The 22,967-nt window shown below is 43.5% G+C and overlaps 1 protein-coding gene across 1 annotated transcript in view; it reads right to left on the reverse strand.

Annotated features, from left to right (window-relative positions):
- Nucleotides 1–22,967, reverse strand: part of LOC147727885 (neuronal acetylcholine receptor subunit alpha-7-like) — a 1,417,517-nt gene that overhangs the window by 963,065 nt on the left and 431,485 nt on the right. The window contains exon 2 of the mRNA XM_086961831.1: nt 2,332–2,471. Within this exon, the coding sequence (XP_086817957.1) occupies nt 2,332–2,471 (140 nt within the window). The remainder of the gene's footprint in view (nt 1–2,331; nt 2,472–22,967) is intronic.

Here is a 22,967-nt window from a genome sequence, read left to right on the forward strand (position 1 = left end):
TGGGGGATTTCAGGCCTTGCCATTGGGTCTTTACCTGGTGGTGCATTCTAACAACCAGGTCACTGTAGCATATTTGAACAATCAAGGGGGATTCAGTCCAAGTACTTCGGTACAGTGGCTCCGCCTATGTTCGTCTGGGTGGAGTAACATCTTTATGGATCATTTTGCTACCCAGCACAATGCTCAGGTTCCTCAGTCTTGTTGCTGTGATCCTCAGGTGAGGACCTGGGGAGTCGATGGTCTGACATTGCCTTGGCCCTACCGCCTGTTGTACGTTTTACCTCCAATTGCTCTGGTTCCTCAGTTTCTGACTCATCTTGGGGTGAGTCCAGGTTGCTGATTGTGGTGGTGCCATTTTGGCGCCATCGGTCTTAGTTATCTTGTCTCAGGCTGCTGGCTGTTCAGGGTCCTTGGATGGTGCTCTGCTTCCCTTCCCCTCTATGGGCTGTCCAGGCTCTGGCTCTTCCATGACTCCGGCTCTCTGTCTGGAAGTTGAGAGGAGGGGGTTGCAGTGGCGGGGGCTGCCCAACACCTAGCGCTGGCTATTCAGCAGTCTCGTCATCCTTCCACTCTAAAGTCTTATGAGCGTCATCGGGGTAAATTTGGCCTTTGGACTGGTTCACTTGCTCTGTCTCCCTTGGAGTGTTACCTCCCGAACGTCTTACAATTTCTAGGGGAGGGCTTTGAGAAGCACCTGGCCATGTCTATGTTGAGGGCCCAGTGGGCTGCAATTAAGGCTTTTCAGATGTGGAGGATCTGGTGGTCAGGTTACTCTGCAGTTTCTCTCTGACCCGCCCTGTGGTGAAGACGCTTTTTCCGCTGTGGGATCTGCCTTTGGTTTTGAGGGCTCTCGCGTCAGCCCCCTTTGAGCCCTTGGAGTTGGTTGACATTAAGTTTGTCACTTTTAAAGTGATTTTTTTGTTGACTATCACTTCGGCCCAGTGGATTGGAGAGTTGGGTGCTCTCATGGCTGGGAGCCTTACTTGACTTTTTTCGAAACTGGTGTGGTTTTGCGGTTGAATGCCTCTTGTGACTAAAGTGGCATCCCAATTTCATACATCTCAGGAGCTGGTTCTGCCAGCCCTGGTGGAAGTTCTCAGCTCTGCTGGGGATTTGGACTGGTCTTTTTTGTTTTTAAGGCATGCTCTTTTGCTGTATCTGGATCGCACTTAGCCTTTTCGGAAGTCTGAGGCCTTGTTTGTTTCTTTAGGGTCGGCTACGAAGGAGGTTAGGGCCTCCTCCTGTTGAATAGCTGGTGGTTGAAGCAGGTGATTGAGCTGGCTTATTTCCTGGTGGATGATCTTCTGTAGGCTGGGGTGCAGGGCCGTTCCAGTAGAGGTGTGGCAGCCTCATGGGCTGAACTGCGTGGGGTAACCATTGCTGAGGTGTGTCGGACGGTGACCAGGGCTTCCTCGAATACTTTTATTCGCCATTATCATCTCCAGAATGTGTTGGAGGAGAATGTGAATTTTGGGTTAGCTGTTTTGCAGGCTGTGTGCTGCACTCCCAGCGGGAGGGGGTGGGGTAGGGTGATCTAGCAGCCCTTATGTTCTTGTATCTGTCTAGGAGATACTAGATCTCCATTAGTTATGAATGGGACGAGGACCACAAGTAATTAAGAATACAGTAAGTAATATGACATTCCTCTAGATATGTGCCATCATCTTTGGCTCAGTCCCATAACTGCCGAGGTAAAAATGAACAAATGTTAAATTATTCATCAGAGTAAATCCGCCAATTGGGAGCCTTTATTAAATGTTGACATGGCATACTTGTTCAATCAAAAAGGAAGAATCCCTACTAATACTGTGAACCGCTACAGAATCCCTACTATCTATTGTTGTTTGTGTGCATTCTAAACCTTGATTTCAGTAAACGTGTATTACAAGGACATGGATTAAAGAGAGATAGTATATTATCTGCATGACTAATATTGAGGGTGGGTGCCAACATGCTTATTGCCTCTTTGCTTACTAGGAAGTTCTAGCTCTCAAGTACAGTTCCACCTCATGCACTCTCGTCCCATGAACAAATACTCAACTCGGCAAATAGTAACTGGTAACTCCCTCGTCAGATGCCCATCACATTTTAATCAAATCATTGAACCAAAAATATTTAGAGACCTCAGGGAATACTATGTATTGCGAAAAATAACCTACACGGGGGTGCTAATTTGCTAACATCAGTTACAGCAAAGCAGTGCGTGGAAGAAGATTAAAAAAAATCTGGTTTCCCTTTTAAAGGATGAGTTTCGCAACATGATCACGAATATCAACATGAGTTTTATACATTCAAAGCATTTCTTCCAAATGTTGATAAATGCGGACTCACCACGTCTATGATCTGGAGTAAAGAAAGCTGTAATTCTACAAGCAAAGGTTGTGAGTCGTTCATAACAGGACGTTCCAGGCGATTGTAGTTTCTCAGTAACTCCTTGTACAGTCTTCTTTGGTATTCTCCTTGATGGGAATCTTAAGTGAATGGAAAGACATTTTGAAACCACATATAGCAGAAATCGTTTTACATAATAAATATAATGCAACTAGCTAGAAATATATTATGAAAATGAGACTTCTTTATTTATCTTCTGTGTTGATTTTAGATAATAGCTGAGTGCTACCAGGTAGGGAGAGAAAAATGCATCACACATTTGCTGTACAAAAAACATATTTCGAACACGTTCAGTTTCTGCCTGGGTACATTTTAATATACTATATTGTTATGTATCGTCCATCATCTGTCATAAATTTGATGCACAATTTTAAAGGTGACACCACAAAATTCATGGAATTCAATGCATTCAGTGCTAAATATGTTTGAGCAAACTCCAATTATATACCTCCATATAATTAATAGCAGTCACAGATATTCACCAACAACATAATAAATGGTAAGCATGATTTCTTCTACTCCTAAAACATGTGCCTGCCACATGGTGCAGGGATATTTAGGGGGGCACCAAAGATGCCCTCCAGGGTCCATAGCGGAGGGCCAGGGGGAAAAGGGGCCCTGCTAAGCCCTCCCAAAGTCACTGTCTGCCTGCCTTTTCATGGCGGGTTAACTGCCATGAAAGGGCTGGCAAAAAGGGACATCCTAATTCCTACAGCGGTGCATAAGCAAGATGCGCCCCATTGTAGGTAATGGAAGTCTGACCGCCTCACTGACGGGATCCTTGATCCTGTCAGACGTGGGGGTCTTCCCCCTGTCAGTTGAGATCTAACCGCTTGTATCCTAATGTGGGGGTCGGTTCCAATGAGCTGGATGGCAGTGGGACTACCATCAACGCCCGACGGTGGCGGTCCCACCGCCATCGTAGTCAGGCCCTAAGTTCCGCATTGTTTTTGTTTTTTTTACAATGGAGGGGACTTTTCAGTTTACACATAGGCCCTTGACTATTTCAATTCAATTTTTAAACTTTATTCTGTTATTATCAATAAAAACAACCATAAAAGTACAATCAAAATTACAGTGTGTAAAAGCTACAATCAAAGTTACAGTATAAAAGTGGACTTCAGATAATGAGTGCTTAAAGATGGGATTCTCATATACAAATTGATTTCCGCAATCTAGAAAGTTTTAAAAAAATTCAGAGATAGATGCAGCTGTTAAAATAGTGTGTAATTTCTGTATTGCTAAAAAAGCGGGGCGGCACCGATTCACTTACATCTCCTTCAATATGGGAACGATCAATCTTTTCCGTGGCTGTGTATAAAACTTACAGAAAAATAGAATGTGGATATCTGACTGTTCTGATAGGTCATCACAAGGACATTTATTCAATTCTCGTGACCACATATTCATATCAGGGAAGCTAAAAACTCAACGTAATAATAAGAACCTTTCGCGATCACTCATACATAAAGTTATATATGGTTGTAATTTGTTAGAGGTCATTATTAATTAATGGGCTATTACTGACTTTTTCTTCATTTCATCATTGGCTCTTAACTCTTCCAGGTACTTCAGACATTGATTTTTCAACTCCTTCCTGGGGATATGACACATTGAGAGCGGGTCATCATAATAATTTTGACAGCCCTTGACTATCCTTTGCAGGTGTATGAATAAGAATGATGGTTGAAGTTTTTAAAGAGATGAATAACAACATGTTCTAATTTCAAGACGATCTATTGATAGTTGGTGAGACAGTAGAGGAGCATAATTTGACACTTTTACCTTTGAGCATGTCATCAGAAGATTGACTGACCTTAAGAAAAGACTAGTGCAAACTTTTAGTTGGAGAAATTGAGTATCCTGCTTACACAATATCAGTGACTAGATTTAAACCAAAGGCATGTATGCCATAAAGCTAGCCTCTTCTGCCATGTGACAAAATTCAACTAGAATTGTTTAAGGGCCTTTCTGAATACTATTGGAAGCTTGTGGAGGGATGTGCTGACAACACAGAAAGGATTCTCCTGAGGAAGGGAAATAGTTTAAAATGGGAAGACAGTCAACAAAAATCTTTTGATAAGATAAAAGAAGAAATTTATAATGTCCAGGCTGATTTCCTGTATCACCTTCCTCTACACTGGAAGGGAAATGGAATGGGACGCTCTCCTTACTAGCAAGCACTAGGGTGCGGTGGTGAGGCTGCAGGATGTGAAGTGAAGTGGTGGTGCTTTGACAGTTAGCAATTGGGACTAAGGGATGGATTTGGATGCTGTTATGAAGGAGGTGGTACGTTTCATCCAGGAAGGGAACAAGAGGGAGAGAACAATTTCACCTGCTGCGAGACCATTTTGAACCATTTTGGATGGGTTGTTGGTAAATGGTGGTAAGTTGGTTATGGGAGGGGATGGATTTGTACCTTCAAGAGGCATGCACAAAAGGATCATCGATATGACAGACAAAGGCCATTTAGACAAACCCCTTAGAGTAGAGTAAAATCTGAATTTTGGAGCTTGGTGTGGATGACCAAGAGACTTTTGTGGGTAGAGCACTTAGGAGAATAAGGAGGGGAAAATGTTGTGTGTGGGTCTTCAGGCTTGTAGTGGTCACATATGTGATCCAGGTAAGATTTGTGTATGAACCTCATTGGGCCGCGGGCTGGGATTAAGGGACATTAGAAGTGTTCCCTGTACATGGCTGATAGTTACTAGAAGTTGCGAGTAGTGAGGTTCATGAAGGGAATTATTTCAAAAATAACATTGATGTGTGTGAGCAGGTTAGAGAACAAGGCATTTCTTCCATGATTTTTACTGATAATGATACACAACCAACCTAAGTGGAAATGAAGGAGAACCTGGCACTGTAGTATCAAGGATCAATGCACAGCACAAGCGAATGGTTAAGGGGCCGGTCAAATAGCAGTGGTGTTTGCCCAAAACATGGAAAGGATGTTTGTTGAAATGAAGTGGGTTTACCGCACAGCTATTAATGTTCTTACCCAAGAATCTCCATATGTTATGGTGGGAGAGAGAAAGCCTGGTGGGAAATTAGATCCTGCATGTAGGTAAGAGTTGGTGTCGGGTGTTATGGTGTGTTATGCTGAAGTTGGTGGGATGGTTCGTGTAGAAGGTGGTTTAAGGGTCTGTGATTTGGTAAAAGTAAATTTTAACTGGGTAAGGGGTGATTTGTTCAAGTTCCGTGGCATCTTCAAGGCTAGAAATGAGAGTGGAATGGTTGTTACTTTGGAGAATGAAGTAAAATGGAATACACAAGGGTGGTGCTCTACCTAAGGGACAATAGTTGTAAGATAGGGTTGGAGCAAAGCAGCATTGGCTTTATGTTGATGGATGATATGGCTTTGTGTGTGTCATGCCAGTCTGGAATGAATCAAGAGGTTGAAGCTGATGACTCTTTGGTGAGTGAGGCATATGGTGCAGCATGAAATGTGGAGGGAACAAGGAGAAGGGTTGATCTTGGGTGAACAGAAGTTCCGCAGGCCACTTGTTATAGCTATGTGCGACATTAACAACTTGTATTTTTTATGTTCATGTAAGACATTGATTGTTTATTGTTTCTCATTCTGCTTTTCTTTTGACCAATAGCTTTTTTCATTTTTGTGTACGTAGTTCTTTCTGTTGCTGTGAACCTCTGTTGGGTTTTGGGTAGAGAATGGAGGAGGAAATGGTATGCCTTTAAGGTGTTCAAGGCAATGTGTTGTTATCCCTTGAGTGGCAAGACTGATGGAGCAAGGATTTGCCCGTAAAACGCCTTGCTCGTATGCAAAACCCTTGTCTAAACTGCATAATAATATTAACCTCGTTATTCGTCATTTATAAAGCGTTTTTCCCAACACGCGGGTGTCCCCAGGATGCTTGCTTGTTTGTCTTTTCGTACTAAAACGAAGCTTGCACTGAAAATGGCTGCTTTGCCGAAATTCAGTCTGCGCATGCGTCGGTCATACCCATGTGATGTGACGCACTCGCATTCTGGAGGGATTCTGTGCTCATGCGCATTGATGCTAAATATGGCCGCTTGTCTCTCACCACGCTCTCTGCTAGCTGCAGCTGCTTTAGCCTATCTGTCTTTTCGCACTAATCCTTAATGCTATAGTCATTATAAAGTAAGGGTTGGTTAAGTTTTATCTTGGTATACAGTGCGATCGTTTTTATGTATGATTTTAATTTGTTTTCGCTTACTTTTCATGTACCGCGTCTTTGTGGGCTGGGGCAATCATGAGCGGAGCCATACTTGAAGCTCTGCTGGGCACCGTCACATGACCGGAGAAAGTTCCAACCGCGCAGAAGCTAAATCTAGCCAGCTGGCTCCTGAAGCACAATGCGCCTGGGAACATCGCTGGGAATACGGAGTCTTACCTTGGAAAAAGCAATACTGTTGCTACCTATTGTGAACTGTCCTGTACTGCTGTATTCCATGCATGGGAACGTGAACTCGGGGGGCGGGTGTGCAAAATTGAATATTAAACATGAGAAAACTGAATTCTAGGAGGTGGTAATGACCGCACCACCTCTCCTGACCAATCACAATGTGGGAAACTGTCACTTGCAACATTAGTGGGTGGTCTAGGGGTTCCCAAAACCGTATAATTGCCCTAGTTTAGCTTAGGAAAATTGTCCGACTTGTCCGAGTAGCAGACCTGTCACTGACCCTACGATCTCAATAGGTGCTCATTCTGAAAGTGCTGCGGAGCACTTTGTCCATACTTTCCACAATCTCCTAAGGGGTGGAAAATCCTAAGTGCTGGCGAAGCACTTTGCTGGGGAATTCGAAAAATCCAATCGGGGTTTCTGGCGGATTACTTGCAGGAGGGGGTAACGCAGGCGTTGCTGTCCGAAGCTGTGGGTGTTGGTCGTACCCTGGGAGGCCCAGTCCTTGACCTGAACCTGAGGGGTATCCTGTCCTTACTGTCCGTGAGCTGTACCTGCTCGCATTCTGGCATTCCCTTTCTGAGGGTCCCTGTCCCCGTCTTCCCAACTGACCCGTGGCCAGGGTTGGTCTTCAATCTGAACTAGGTAAATATAGATTGTGGGTTTACGTCTCTCTCTCTCTCTCTCTCTCTTTTATCTGATCGGGTAAAAGCATTCTTACCTGTGTTATTGTTTTATTGCCATTGCGATTATACGTGTCTGAATTTTAGTTGGTTCCTTCTCTCCCCCCATCCTTTAGAAACTCATTGATTTTATAAAACCATAGCATGTTCCCGTTTTTTCCCCTTTCCTTTAGTGGTTTGCAGTGAACTTAGCAAGAATAGCTTAAATACTTAGGTTAAGTACATGTTCTAGGTCTCATCCCCAATCCTACGTTCTAGTATAAAATTGCAGTGACTAGTTTTTGTTCTAAAACTTCTACCTTTAGTTTCCCATATATCCTAATGGTCTTATTTTTGATGCAAAGTTACCTATTGGTGTTGATTTTAATGTTTGATATATTACTCTGTGTATCGCTTATTATCTTGGCATCTTCTCTTTGAATTCTTATATAAAGTTTCTTTGACTTCATCAGGTGTCTGTGGTCATTTTACAGAATTGTGGAAAGTATATTACTGATTTTAAAGTGTATTGGATGTTAGGCCTGTCTACTATTTTCCCTAATAGCTCCAGGTCCGTCGTAAGAATTGTGCCCGTGGTAAGTCGGGTACATGGTAAGCAGAGGTAAATCCAAACTTGATTACTCTTAGCAGCGTGCAGGAGGAGAAATCCTCACCCCGGATCACCCAATCAAATTAGTGGAGTAATAAAAGGTTTCTTTTCGCGCCAAGGGCCCAGTGCGTGTGAAGGAATTGGTAACTCGGGTGACCTGGGGAAAACTGCGCGCTCTAGCAGTAATTTCTGGTAGCCAGAGGATGGTTTGGACTAGTTAGATTAGGTAGACAGGATAGGTCATAAACAAACCGTGAAAATAAAACGTGCTGCTGATTTCTACTGTATTTTTTCGAAATTTATGAAATGTGTTTTTTTTTATATAAATGTACATGATTTTGCATTGCTGCTATAAATATTGCATGTTGAATTAACCCAGAATTGTTTGTAAATGTTCAGTGTAGTCCGAATCCCCGGGGAAGTATTTTAGCTAAACGGTGAGTAGAATCCGGTTAGCTGTTGAAGTCACTAAGTTTGAATCATTAGTGCAGGGTTAAAAGAGTAACTGGAAGCACTAATTAGGACCTTTGTTTCTGGAGTGAATGATAGCTACGAGTCCATTATAAAACTTTCATTGCGATATCACCTAGTAAGGGTCGCATACGGAAGGAGTAGTAGGGTCTCCGAGGCTTGTCTGGTAAGTAAAATAGATCGCTGGTGAAATCCTGGCTCAGTACATATCCCCGACTAAGGTGGATGAGCCAGAAGAATAACGGGTTCTATGTTACTAGTGTGAAGGGACAGGCAAAGAAGTCTATCCAGAGTGAATGAAAAGTAGACAGAAGTGGTTTACTAGTAGCGAAAGAAAAGTCTTTTCTCTCTTTAGAACACTCAGACATAGTGGCGAACGTTGTGTGTTATTGACTAAAACTTGCACTCGCACTTTAGAGAGAGTAAAAAGTTTCCGTTACCTTGTGAAGGAGGGAGTCAGTCGGAGAGCTGCTCTGACGTCACTCCGTGCCGCGCTGGTATTGGTCAAAACAGCGGGTGGGTAGCGGAGCTGAATTTGTAAAGGAGGGGTGAGCGCCGAAGCGTGAGACTCTGTCTTGCGAAAAGGCCGCGCACCCATTGGTTAACCGTAGTTGTATTCTCTGACCTGATTGGGTGGTGCGAAATAAAAGTCGCGCTAACATTGGAAGCACGAAAGTAAACAAAATTAATCAAGCCGAGTTAGAAGCGAGTCTGGAGAGTTGCATGTGGTATCCAGATTTCATACCGAATCCAAAGTACCTAGGATTTCATAAGGATCAGCTTATACGAGGTAGACCGCACATGATGTATGGAATAAAGAGAAAATTGTCATTCTCGGATAAAGTAAAGAATTTTTTCAAAACTGACAAGCCCATTAGAACAAGGGAAGGCGTACTCATTCCCCCACCAAATACCCCTGCCTCTTTCATGTTGTTTGATAAAGGGTATCACACTTGTGTCTGGCTAGAAAATTGGGCAAAGTATACTGTAGATGACGGAGTCCTAGCATTCCCTGTTGAAGGTACATTTAATGGTCGGATCCTGTTTAACTTAAGGACCCGCATGAATGAATTACACCCTAGACCTAGGTTGACCCAGTACGAAGCTTTGGAGGAATGGGAGATTGAGGCTGCAGAGAGAGATAAACCCCGAATGGATAAGGGAGTGAGTAAGTGGTATCCCAGACTTCCAACGCCAACCAAAGAGCAGAAAATGAAACAGTGGAGGCAGTCTATGTTAACTGAAGGGCTGTTCCCCATGATGGGGGTATTAGAGGAGAAAAGAGGAAAAAGTAAAGAAAAGACTCATCACCTAGCACCTATGGGGGACATAGAAGATGAACACCTGGAAGACTTGTTAATGAAGAATCCACCTCCCTATGTAGCAGAATCAGAACCGGTGCATTCTCAAAATCCCTTCACAAACTACCCCCGAAGTAGGAGGGATAGTGAGACAGACGGGACGGCTACAAGCAGTAAACATAGTGGAAGGGATGGGTTTTGCAGACCTAAATCCACAGTCCCGAATTATCAGCCATTCGGGGAAAGTCCCCCTCGATTGGTTGCCCCGACTGCCCCGAGTATTTATCCGTCCCTAGTACCTCAGGTATTGCATGGCAATTCTGCTGAAAGGGGGTTGCAGGAAAAAGAGAGAGAAGCCCTGACTAAACAGCGAGAGGAATTAGTCAGAACCATTGCCCAGATGCATCCCCATCCTGATTCCTTGACCATTCCGGTAACTATTGGTCCTGCTATCCCAATGTATAAAAATGACCTGACTAGTCCCCTTCCTCCTGTTATCACCCCAATACTGCCTACTCCTAGCTTCCAGACCCCGAGGAAGGAAGTATTCATAGATGAGGATCAGGAAAGTGAGTGTGAATCTGGAAGTTTGATGGATCTGCCCATAAGGGAGTCAAGGGCCAGTGTAGTAGGGACAAGAAGTCAGCCCAGACAAAAGGAAGTGGTGATTGAAAGTGCAACTGGAATTAGGAACGCCTCTTTAGTTTCCCCTGAAGAATTAGACAGATGGACAAAGGAGATAGAGAAGGAGACCGCTCCCCAACCTAAAGCATTGGAAATATATAAATTAAGAATAGAAATAGAAGAAATGATGGCTGGGAACGTGGGAGTTGAGCGCCTGAGCTCGTATAATGAAGAAGAGTTACTATTCATCAGTAAAAATCTTACCCGGAGTGCTAGAGTGCTCCATGAAAAGATAATGGATGCAGCCACAGAAATGGGAGTTGATGTTAGTCGCTCCAAAATTCTTCAGAAACCTTACAGAGTAGACTTCTCAGACAAGGATTTAGAAAGCCTGAATGTGATGGGAAAGCAGATCCAAGTAAGAGAGTTGTTGAAAATCCTGCAGAAATGGGGCGAAGTGGGGAAATGGAGAACAAGGTGGGCAAAGAAAAAGGAAGGCAGCAGGGCTGGGTCCGTAACTTCAGAATTCGTATTAAAGGAAGTAACCCCAACAGAAAAATTGTGCCCCATGAGAGAGGTCCCGGGAGGAAAATATGTCCATGTCCCTTGGTCCAGACAAGACATTGTGTCATTTACAAACGACTTCCCGAAATTACGTGAGAAACCAGTTGACTGGTACAGACAGGTAGAACGTTTCATAAAAGTTCAGAAATGCCTGCTGAAAGACCTGGATGGGTTTTTCGACATTGTGGTCCCTGTAGATCTGTGGACGGAATGTAAGATAGAAATTGATTGGCCTAATGGTGAATATCCCAGGGATGAGAAAACGGGGGCCCCTTCACCGGATGTAATGAGGAAATATGACCAGGTCATACAGTACCTTAAGAAAAAGGTGCCAGCAAAGGAGACGGATTGGACCCGTATAGATAGAACCACCCAAGAACGTGATGAAACGGTGCATTCATTTTATGAAAGGTTACTGCAGGTATTCAAAACTTACAGTGGTATCGACAATGTAGACATGAAAGACATGACGCATTTCAGTTACAGGTTTGTGCTAGGATTAAGGCCTGAAATCTCACAATGGATTCGAGATAACAAAATCAGTTGGCAGGGAAAACCCATAGATGATGTCCTGAAATATGCAAAATACTGCGAAGATGAAATCGAGAATAAAAAGAAAGCCCTCAAGGAGAAAGTGATGTGGGCACAGGTAAAATTAGCTGAACAGCAAGAAAAACAGTTGAGTAAAATGACTTCTGATAATAGTGTTCCGAATACCAATTCTGGGGGGGGAGGAAAGCCCAGACCTAAAATGAGTCGTGAAGAGGCCATGAAAAAGTTTCCGTGCCATGGGTGCGGCCAGATGGGGCATTGGAGAGACGAGTGTCCACACCTACAGGCCGGTAATGCCCCTGTAAATGGTTTAAATCCACAGGTGCCGAAAGAGGGGACAAGAAAACCCCAGCAACAGGTAAAATTACCTCCAGTACCCCGCGCTCCTAGACAGAATTTTAAGAGTCAGGGTCAGCAGAATGAGAGGGCGGAAGTATGGGAGGTTGAGAGTGAAAGAAATGCTGTCATTCCACAGTACTTGCTAAATGATACCTTCCTTTGTGAAGATCAAGATTGACGGGGCCTGAGAGGGGAGGATGAGGAGTGCGTACTTGGCGCCTCCTTACCGGTAGACCAGACTGGACCATACATTGAAGGAAAGGTAGAGGGAAAAGACGTCACCTTTCTGTTGGACACTGGTGCTACCAGATCTACTGTAAGAACAGTGGATGTTCCTAACCTACCCCTCTCGGGAGAAGCAATCCAAGTAGTGGGAGTCTCGAATCAGATAATAAGTACCCCTGTAACTGAACCAATGGAGATTTCTATAGGAAATTTCAAGGAAATGCACAGATTTGTGGTCTGTGATTCCAGTCCTGTAAACCTACTAGGACGTGATTTGTTGTGCAAGATGCGTTGTACCATTTTCTGCACACCAAATGGCGTTGAAATTCAGACCCCCGATGAAGATGGCCTGTACAAACTGATGTTAGTATGTAGGGGTACATACTATGTAGGGGTTGTACAGACTGCAGAAACACCACGAAGACTAGAAAGACGCGACAAAAGAGTAGGACTGACACACACACGACCTAATTTAGAAGCACCAGATGAGGATGGACTACATTTTCACAAAATGAGAAACAGGACGCATCTAAATGTTTTTGCTAACTTGTTAGTGCATTATGTAGAAGCTATGGAAATAGAGGACTGTTATGTCTGCATGAAGCTACCAACATCAGTGGCTGAAGGCGTGACATACCACCATCTACCTTTGACCTATGGAATCTCCTGTAGTATATTGGCTAGCTTGTTCTATAGAAGCACCTTGCAGTACTATTATTCAAATGATGACGTAGTATTTTCTGAACTTCCTGTTAGAGGACATTTGAACCGTGTACATACTACAAGTGACGTGACCCGCTATATGGGAGAATATTTCCTGACTATAGGTAACATAGACTTAGATCAAGCAAGAGAAGACAATCTGACCTGTTCACTGCAAGAGCAGGAAAAGATGTTTATAAAGATGGCAGACAGAAGGAGAGAAAAATTTCAGAGGAAGGCAAATGACGAGAAGGATAGAATCCCTAGGTGGGCTGAGCACATGGATAACACCTCAGAAGGCGAAGCCAGTCCTGCCTTGTTGCTGGATTTTGAAAGAAAGGGGAAACTTTGTATCCATAGGGAAAAGACAGAGTACTATAACAATGTATTCATCGGTTCCAGCGAGTGTGAACATAATTATAAGGTAATTGGAGGCTGGGGATTCAAAAATGGGTCAGAACCTGTGTTTCCCGGAATATATTATATATGTGGGAACAAGGCTTATTTCAAATTGCCGGATCACTGGTATGGAAGCTGCTATTTTGGCATTGTTTTCCCGAAAATATACCATGTGAATAATGCAGCTGGAAGCGATGATGAAACTAATGGCTTAGTGCGTAGTAAGCGCGAAAGTGTAGGGGAAATTATAGGTGATATTTTTAGTGCACTGATACCTGGAATGGGGGTAGTTCTGAACACCCATAGAATCTGCAAACTGTCTACAGTAGTGGACCGGTTATCAACGGATACTGCTGCTGGTTTCCTGCTGGTCAATACTGAAATGGTTGCGATCAGATCAATGGTTTTACAAAATCGTCTTGCCCTTGACACCCTATTAGCAAAAGAGGGCGGAGTCTGTAGAATGCTGAAAGCGCAACATTGTTGCACCTACATTCCTGATAAAAGTATCGAATTAAAACAATATGTGAAGAACATAACTAATTTGGAAAGGGAACTCAAACCATTGGAGGTTGACAGTGCCTGGACGAGACTGACTGGAGGTCTCTCCTCTATAGGTAGTTGGTTTACTAACTTAGGTAGGAATATTTTGTGGAAAATACTGATGCCAATAGTTATAATAGGTGTGGTTGTATTGATCATTTTTATCTGCTGCAAATGTCAAAAGTGCAAAAAGAAATATACAGTAAATCCGAGGGGGGTGAAAAGAAATATTGACGATTTAGAATTAGAAGAGTTGAAGAGTGCAATTTACAAAAAGGCGAAAAATGACCACTCTCATAGAGAAGCTGCAAGAAAACTCAACGACAAATTTGTTGAAATTCGGATGAGTGATGTGGATGAATGAGAAAAGTTGGCATCTGTTTCCTTCATGTAGTGATGATAGTAAATATCATCAAAGAGGGGATTGATGGAGCAAGGATTTGCCCGTAAAACGCCTTGCTCGTATGCAAAACCCTTGTCTAAACTGCATAATAATATTAACCTCGTTATTCGTCATTTATAAAGCGTTTTTCCCAACACGCGGGTGTCCCCAGGATGCTTGCTTGTTTGTCTTTTCGTACTAAAACAAAGCTTGCACTGAAAATGGCTGCTTTGCCGAAATTCAGTCTGCGCATGCGTCGGTCATACCCATGTGATGTGACGCACTCGCATTCTGGAGGGATTCTGTGCTCATGCGCATTGATGCTAAATATGGCCGCTTGTCTCTCACCACGCTCTCTGCTAGCTGCAGCTGCTTTAGCCTATCTGTCTTTTCGCACTAATCCTTAATGCTATAGTCATTATAAAGTAAGGGTTGGTTAAGTTTTATCTTGGTATACAGTGCGATCGTTTTTATGTATGATTTTAATTTGTTTTCGCTTACTTTTCATGTACCGCGTCTTTGTGGGCTGGGGCAATCATGAGCGGAGCCATACTTGAAGCTCTGCTGGGCACCGTCACATGACCGGAGAAAGTTCCAACCGCGCAGAAGCTAAATCTAGCCAGCTGGCTCCTGAAGCACAATGCGCCTGGGAACATCGCTGGGAATACGGAGTCTTACCTTGGAAAGAGCAATACTGTTGCTACCTATTGTGAACTGTCCTGTACTGCTGTATTCCATGCATGGGAACGTGAACTCGGGGGGCGGGTGTGCAAAATTGAATATTAAACATGAGAAAACTGAATTCTAGGAGGTGGTAATGACCGCACCACCTCTCCTGACCAATCACAATGTGGGAAACTGTCACTTGCAACATTAGTGGGTGGTCTAGGGGTTCCCAAAACCGTATAATTGCCCTAGTTTAGCTTAGGAAAATTGTCCGACTTGTCCGAGTAGCAGACCTGTCACTGACCCTACGATCTCAATAGGTGCTCATTCTGAAAGTGCTGCGGAGCACTTTGTCCATACTTTCCACAATCTCCTAAGGGGTGGAAAATCCTAAGTGCTGGCGAAGCACTTTGCTGGGGAATTCGAAAAATCCAATCGGGGTTTCTGGCGGATTACTTGCAGGAGGGGGTAACGCAGGCGTTGCTGTCCGAAGCTGTGGGTGTTGGTCGTACCCTGGGAGGCCCAGTCCTTGACCTGAACCTGAGGGGTATCCTGTCCTTACTGTCCGTGAGCTGTACCTGCTCGCATTCTGGCATTCCCTTTCTGAGGGTCCCTGTCCCCGTCTTCCCAACTGACCCGTGGCCAGGGTTGGTCTTCAATCTGAACTAGGTAAATATAGATTGTGGGTTTACGTCTCTCTCTCTCTCTCTCTCTCTTTTATCTGATCGGGTAAAAGCATTCTTACCTGTGTTATTGTTTTATTGCCATTGCGATTATACGTGTCTGAATTTTAGTTGGTTCCTTCTCTCCCCCCATCCTTTAGAAACTCATTGATTTTATAAAACCATAGCATGTTCCCGTTTTTTCCCCTTTCCTTTAGTGGTTTGCAGTGAACTTAGCAAGAATAGCTTAAATACTTAGGTTAAGTACATGTTCTAGGTCTCATCCCCAATCCTACGTTCTAGTATAAAATTGCAGTGACTAGTTTTTGTTCTAAAACTTCTACCTTTAGTTTCCCATATATCCTAATGGTCTTATTTTTGATGCAAAGTTACCTATTGGTGTTGATTTTAATGTTTGATATATTACTCTGTGTATCGCTTATTATCTTGGCATCTTCTCTTTGAATTCTTATATAAAGTTTCTTTGACTTCATCAGGTGTCTGTGGTCATTTTACAGAATTGTGGAAAGTATATTACTGATTTTAAAGTGTATTGGATGTTAGGCCTGTCTACTATTTTCCCTAATAGCTCCAGGTCCGTCGTAAGAATTGTGCCCGTGGTAAGTCGGGTACATGGTAAGCAGAGGTAAATCCAAACTTGATTACTCTTAGCAGCGTGCAGGAGGAGAAATCCTCACCCCGGATCACCCAATCAAATTAGTGGAGTAATAAAAGGTTTCTTTTCGCGCCAAGGGCCCAGTGCGTGTGAAGGAATTGGTAACTCGGGTGACCTGGGGAAAACTGCGCGCTCTAGCAGTAATTTCTGGTAGCCAGAGGATGGTTTGGACTAGTTAGATTAGGTAGACAGGATAGGTCATAAACAAACCGTGAAAATAAAACGTGCTGCTGATTTCTACTGTATTTTTTCGAAATTTATGAAATGTGTTTTTTTTTATATAAATGTACATGATTTTGCATTGCTGCTATAAATATTGCATGTTGAATTAACCCAGAATTGTTTGTAAATGTTCAGTGTAGTCCGAATCCCCGGGGAAGTATTTTAGCTAAACGGTGAGTAGAATCCGGTTAGCTGTTGAAGTCACTAAGTTTGAATCATTAGTGCAGGGTTAAAAGAGTAACTGGAAGCACTAATTAGGACCTTTGTTTCTGGAGTGAATGATAGCTACGAGTCCATTATAAAACTTTCATTGCGATATCACCTAGTAAGGGTCGCATACGGAAGGAGTAGTAGGGTCTCCGAGGCTTGTCTGGTAAGTAAAATAGATCGCTGGTGAAATCCTGGCTCAGTACATATCCCCGACTAAGGTGGATGAGCCAGAAGAATAACGGGTTCTATGTTACTAGTGTGAAGGGACAGGCAAAGAAGTCTATCCAGAGTGAATGAAAAGTAGACAGAAGTGGTTTACTAGTAGCGAAAGAAAAGTCTTTTCTCTCTTTAGAACACTCAGACATAGTGGCGAACGTTGTGTGTTATTGACTAAAACTTGCACTCGCACTTTAGAGAGAGTAAAAAGTTTCCGTTACCTTGTGAAGGAGGGAGTCAGTCGGAGAGCTGCTCTGACGTCACTCCGTGCCGCGCTGGTATTGGTCAAAACAGCGGGTGGGTAGCGGAGCTGAATTTGTAAAGGAGGGGTGAGCGCCGAAGCGTGAGACTCTGTCTTGCGAAAAGGCCGCGCACCCATTGGTTAACCGTAGTTGTATTCTCTGACCTGATTGGGTGGTGCGAAATAAAAGTCGCGCTAACATTGGAAGCACGAAAGTAAACAAAATTAATCAAGCCGAGTTAGAAGCGAGTCTGGAGAGTTGCATGTGGTATCCAGATTTCATACCGAATCCAAAGTACCTAGGATTTCATAAGGATCAGCTTATACGAGGTAGACCGCACATGATGTATGGAATAAAGAGAAAATTGTCATTCTCGGATAAAGTAAAGAATTTTTTCAAAACTGACAAGCCCATTAGAACAAGGGAAGGCGTACTCATTCCCCCACCAAATACCCCTGCCTCTTTCATGTTGTTTGATAAAGGGTATCACACTTGTGTCTGGCTAGAAAATTGGGCAAAGTATACTGTAGATGACGGAGTCCTAGCATTCCCTGTTGAAGGTACATTTAATGGTCGGATCCTGTTTAACTTAAGGACCCGCATGAATGAATTACACCCTAGACCTAGGTTGACCCAGTACGAAGCTTTGGAGGAATGGGAGATTGAGGCTGCAGAGAGAGATAAACCCCGAATGGATAAGGGAGTGAGTAAGTGGTATCCCAGACTTCCAACGCCAACCAAAGAGCAGAAAATGAAACAGTGGAGGCAGTCTATGTTAACTGAAGGGCTGTTCCCCATGATGGGGGTATTAGAGGAGAAAAGAGGAAAAAGTAAAGAAAAGACCCATCACCTAGCACCTATGGGGGACATAGAAGATGAACACCTGGAAGACTTGTTAATGAAGAATCCACCTCCCTATGTAGCAGAATCAGAACCGGTGCATTCTCAAAATCCCTTCACAAACTACCCCCGAAGTAGGAGGGATAGTGAGACAGACGGGACGGCTACAAGCAGTAAACATAGTGGAAGGGATGGGTTTTGCAGACCTAAATCCACAGTCCCGAATTATCAGCCATTCGGGGAAAGTCCCCCTCGATTGGTTGCCCCGACTGCCCCGAGTATTTATCCGTCCCTAGTACCTCAGGTATTGCATGGCAATTCTGCTGAAAGGGGGTTGCAGGAAAAAGAGAGAGAAGCCCTGACTAAACAGCGAGAGGAATTAGTCAGAACCATTGCCCAGATGCATCCCCATCCTGATTCCTTGACCATTCCGGTAACTATTGGTCCTGCTATCCCAATGTATAAAAATGACCTGACTAGTCCCCTTCCTCCTGTTATCACCCCAATACTGCCTACTCCTAGCTTCCAGACCCCGAGGAAGGAAGTATTCATAGATGAGGATCAGGAAAGTGAGTGTGAATCTGGAAGTTTGATGGATCTGCCCATAAGGGAGTCAAGGGCCAGTGTAGTAGGGACAAGAAGTCAGCCCAGACAAAAGGAAGTGGTGATTGAAAGTGCAACTGGAATTAGGAACGCCTCTTTAGTTTCCCCTGAAGAATTAGACAGATGGACAAAGGAGATAGAGAAGGAGACCGCTCCCCAACCTAAAGCATTGGAAATATATAAATTAAGAATAGAAATAGAAGAAATGATGGCTGGGAACGTGGGAGTTGAGCGCCTGAGCTCGTATAATGAAGAAGAGTTACTATTCATCAGTAAAAATCTTACCCGGAGTGCTAGAGTGCTCCATGAAAAGATAATGGATGCAGCCACAGAAATGGGAGTTGATGTTAGTCGCTCCAAAATTCTTCAGAAACCTTACAGAGTAGACTTCTCAGACAAGGATTTAGAAAGCCTGAATGTGATGGGAAAGCAGATCCAAGTAAGAGAGTTGTTGAAAATCCTGCAGAAATGGGGCGAAGTGGGGAAATGGAGAACAAGGTGGGCAAAGAAAAAGGAAGGCAGCAGGGCTGGGTCCGTAACTTCAGAATTCGTATTAAAGGAAGTAACCCCAACAGAAAAATTGTGCCCCATGAGAGAGGTCCCGGGAGGAAAATATGTCCATGTCCCTTGGTCCAGACAAGACATTGTGTCATTTACAAACGACTTCCCGAAATTACGTGAGAAACCAGTTGACTGGTACAGACAGGTAGAACGTTTCATAAAAGTTCAGAAATGCCTGCTGAAAGACCTGGATGGGTTTTTCGACATTGTGGTCCCTGTAGATCTGTGGACGGAATGTAAGATAGAAATTGATTGGCCTAATGGTGAATATCCCAGGGATGAGAAAACGGGGGCCCCTTCACCGGATGTAATGAGGAAATATGACCAGGTCATACAGTACCTTAAGAAAAAGGTGCCAGCAAAGGAGACGGATTGGACCCGTATAGATAGAACCACCCAAGAACGTGATGAAACGGTGCATTCATTTTATGAAAGGTTACTGCAGGTATTCAAAACTTACAGTGGTATCGACAATGTAGACATGAAAGACATGACGCATTTCAGTTACAGGTTTGTGCTAGGATTAAGGCCTGAAATCTCACAATGGATTCGAGATAACAAAATCAGTTGGCAGGGAAAACCCATAGATGATGTCCTGAAATATGCAAAATACTGCGAAGATGAAATCGAGAATAAAAAGAAAGCCCTCAAGGAGAAAGTGATGTGGGCACAGGTAAAATTAGCTGAACAGCAAGAAAAACAGTTGAGTAAAATGACTTCTGATAATAGTGTTCCGAATACCAATTCTGGGGGGGGAGGAAAGCCCAGACCTAAAATGAGTCGTGAAGAGGCCATGAAAAAGTTTCCGTGCCATGGGTGCGGCCAGATGGGGCATTGGAGAGACGAGTGTCCACACCTACAGGCCGGTAATGCCCCTGTAAATGGTTTAAATCCACAGGTGCCGAAAGAGGGGACAAGAAAACCCCAGCAACAGGTAAAATTACCTCCAGTACCCCGCGCTCCTAGACAGAATTTTAAGAGTCAGGGTCAGCAGAATGAGAGGGCGGAAGTATGGGAGGTTGAGAGTGAAAGAAATGCTGTCATTCCACAGTACTTGCTAAATGATACCTTCCTTTGTGAAGATCAAGATTGACGGGGCCTGAGAGGGGAGGATGAGGAGTGCGTACTTGGCGCCTCCTTACCGGTAGACCAGACTGGACCATACATTGAAGGAAAGGTAGAGGGAAAAGACGTCACCTTTCTGTTGGACACTGGTGCTACCAGATCTACTGTAAGAACAGTGGATGTTCCTAACCTACCCCTCTCGGGAGAAGCAATCCAAGTAGTGGGAGTCTCGAATCAGATAATAAGTACCCCTGTAACTGAACCAATGGAGATTTCTATAGGAAATTTCAAGGAAATGCACAGATTTGTGGTCTGTGATTCCAGTCCTGTAAACCTACTAGGACGTGATTTGTTGTGCAAGATGCGTTGTACCATTTTCTGCACACCAAATGGCGTTGAAATTCAGACCCCCGATGAAGATGGCCTGTACAAACTGATGTTAGTATGTAGGGGTACATACTATGTAGGGGTTGTACAGACTGCAGAAACACCACGAAGACTAGAAAGACGCGACAAAAGAGTAGGACTGACACACACACGACCTAATTTAGAAGCACCAGATGAGGATGGACTACATTTTCACAAAATGAGAAACAGGACGCATCTAAATGTTTTTGCTAACTTGTTAGTGCATTATGTAGAAGCTATGGAAATAGAGGACTGTTATGTCTGCATGAAGCTACCAACATCAGTGGCTGAAGGCGTGACATACCACCATCTACCTTTGACCTATGGAATCTCCTGTAGTATATTGGCTAGCTTGTTCTATAGAAGCACCTTGCAGTACTATTATTCAAATGATGACGTAGTATTTTCTGAACTTCCTGTTAGAGGACATTTGAACCGTGTACATACTACAAGTGACGTGACCCGCTATATGGGAGAATATTTCCTGACTATAGGTAACATAGACTTAGATCAAGCAAGAGAAGACAATCTGACCTGTTCACTGCAAGAGCAGGAAAAGATGTTTATAAAGATGGCAGACAGAAGGAGAGAAAAATTTCAGAGGAAGGCAAATGACGAGAAGGATAGAATCCCTAGGTGGGCTGAGCACATGGATAACACCTCAGAAGGCGAAGCCAGTCCTGCCTTGTTGCTGGATTTTGAAAGAAAGGGGAAACTTTGTATCCATAGGGAAAAGACAGAGTACTATAACAATGTATTCATCGGTTCCAGCGAGTGTGAACATAATTATAAGGTAATTGGAGGCTGGGGATTCAAAAATGGGTCAGAACCTGTGTTTCCCGGAATATATTATATATGTGGGAACAAGGCTTATTTCAAATTGCCGGATCACTGGTATGGAAGCTGCTATTTTGGCATTGTTTTCCCGAAAATATACCATGTGAATAATGCAGCTGGAAGCGATGATGAAACTAATGGCTTAGTGCGTAGTAAGCGCGAAAGTGTAGGGGAAATTATAGGTGATATTTTTAGTGCACTGATACCTGGAATGGGGGTAGTTCTGAACACCCATAGAATCTGCAAACTGTCTACAGTAGTGGACCGGTTATCAACGGATACTGCTGCTGGTTTCCTGCTGGTCAATACTGAAATGGTTGCGATCAGATCAATGGTTTTACAAAATCGTCTTGCCCTTGACACCCTATTAGCAAAAGAGGGCGGAGTCTGTAGAATGCTGAAAGCGCAACATTGTTGCACCTACATTCCTGATAAAAGTATCGAATTAAAACAATATGTGAAGAACATAACTAATTTGGAAAGGGAACTCAAACCATTGGAGGTTGACAGTGCCTGGACGAGACTGACTGGAGGTCTCTCCTCTATAGGTAGTTGGTTTACTAACTTAGGTAGGAATATTTTGTGGAAAATACTGATGCCAATAGTTATAATAGGTGTGGTTGTATTGATCATTTTTATCTGCTGCAAATGTCAAAAGTGCAAAAAGAAATATACAGTAAATCCGAGGGGGGTGAAAAGAAATATTGACGATTTAGAATTAGAAGAGTTGAAGAGTGCAATTTACAAAAAGGCGAAAAATGACCACTCTCATAGAGAAGCTGCAAGAAAACTCAACGACAAATTTGTTGAAATTCGGATGAGTGATGTGGATGAATGAGAAAAGTTGGCATCTGTTTCCTTCATGTAGTGATGATAGTAAATATCATCAAAGAGGGGATTGATGGAGCAAGGATTTGCCCGTAAAACGCCTTGCTCGTATGCAAAACCCTTGTCTAAACTGCATAATAATATTAACCTCGTTATTCGTCATTTATAAAGCGTTTTTCCCAACACGCGGGTGTCCCCAGGATGCTTGCTTGTTTGTCTTTTCGTACTAAAACAAAGCTTGCACTGAAAATGGCTGCTTTGCCGAAATTCAGTCTGCGCATGCGTCGGTCATACCCATGTGATGTGACGCACTCGCATTCTGGAGGGATTCTGTGCTCATGCGCATTGATGCTAAATATGGCCGCTTGTCTCTCACCACGCTCTCTGCTAGCTGCAGCTGCTTTAGCCTATCTGTCTTTTCGCACTAATCCTTAATGCTATAGTCATTATAAAGTAAGGGTTGGTTAAGTTTTATCTTGGTATACAGTGCGATCGTTTTTATGTATGATTTTAATTTGTTTTCGCTTACTTTTCATGTACCGCGTCTTTGTGGGCTGGGGCAATCATGAGCGGAGCCATACTTGAAGCTCTGCTGGGCACCGTCACATGACCGGAGAAAGTTCCAACCGCGCAGAAGCTAAATCTAGCCAGCTGGCTCCTGAAGCACAATGCGCCTGGGAACATCGCTGGGAATACGGAGTCTTACCTTGGAAAAAGCAATACTGTTGCTACCTATTGTGAACTGTCCTGTACTGCTGTATTCCATGCATGGGAACGTGAA

Source organism: Lissotriton vulgaris, chromosome 3_1 (assembly GCF_964263255.1).
Source record: "Lissotriton vulgaris chromosome 3_1, aLisVul1.2, whole genome shotgun sequence".
Classification (NCBI taxonomy): domain Eukaryota; kingdom Metazoa; phylum Chordata; class Amphibia; order Caudata; family Salamandridae; genus Lissotriton; species Lissotriton vulgaris.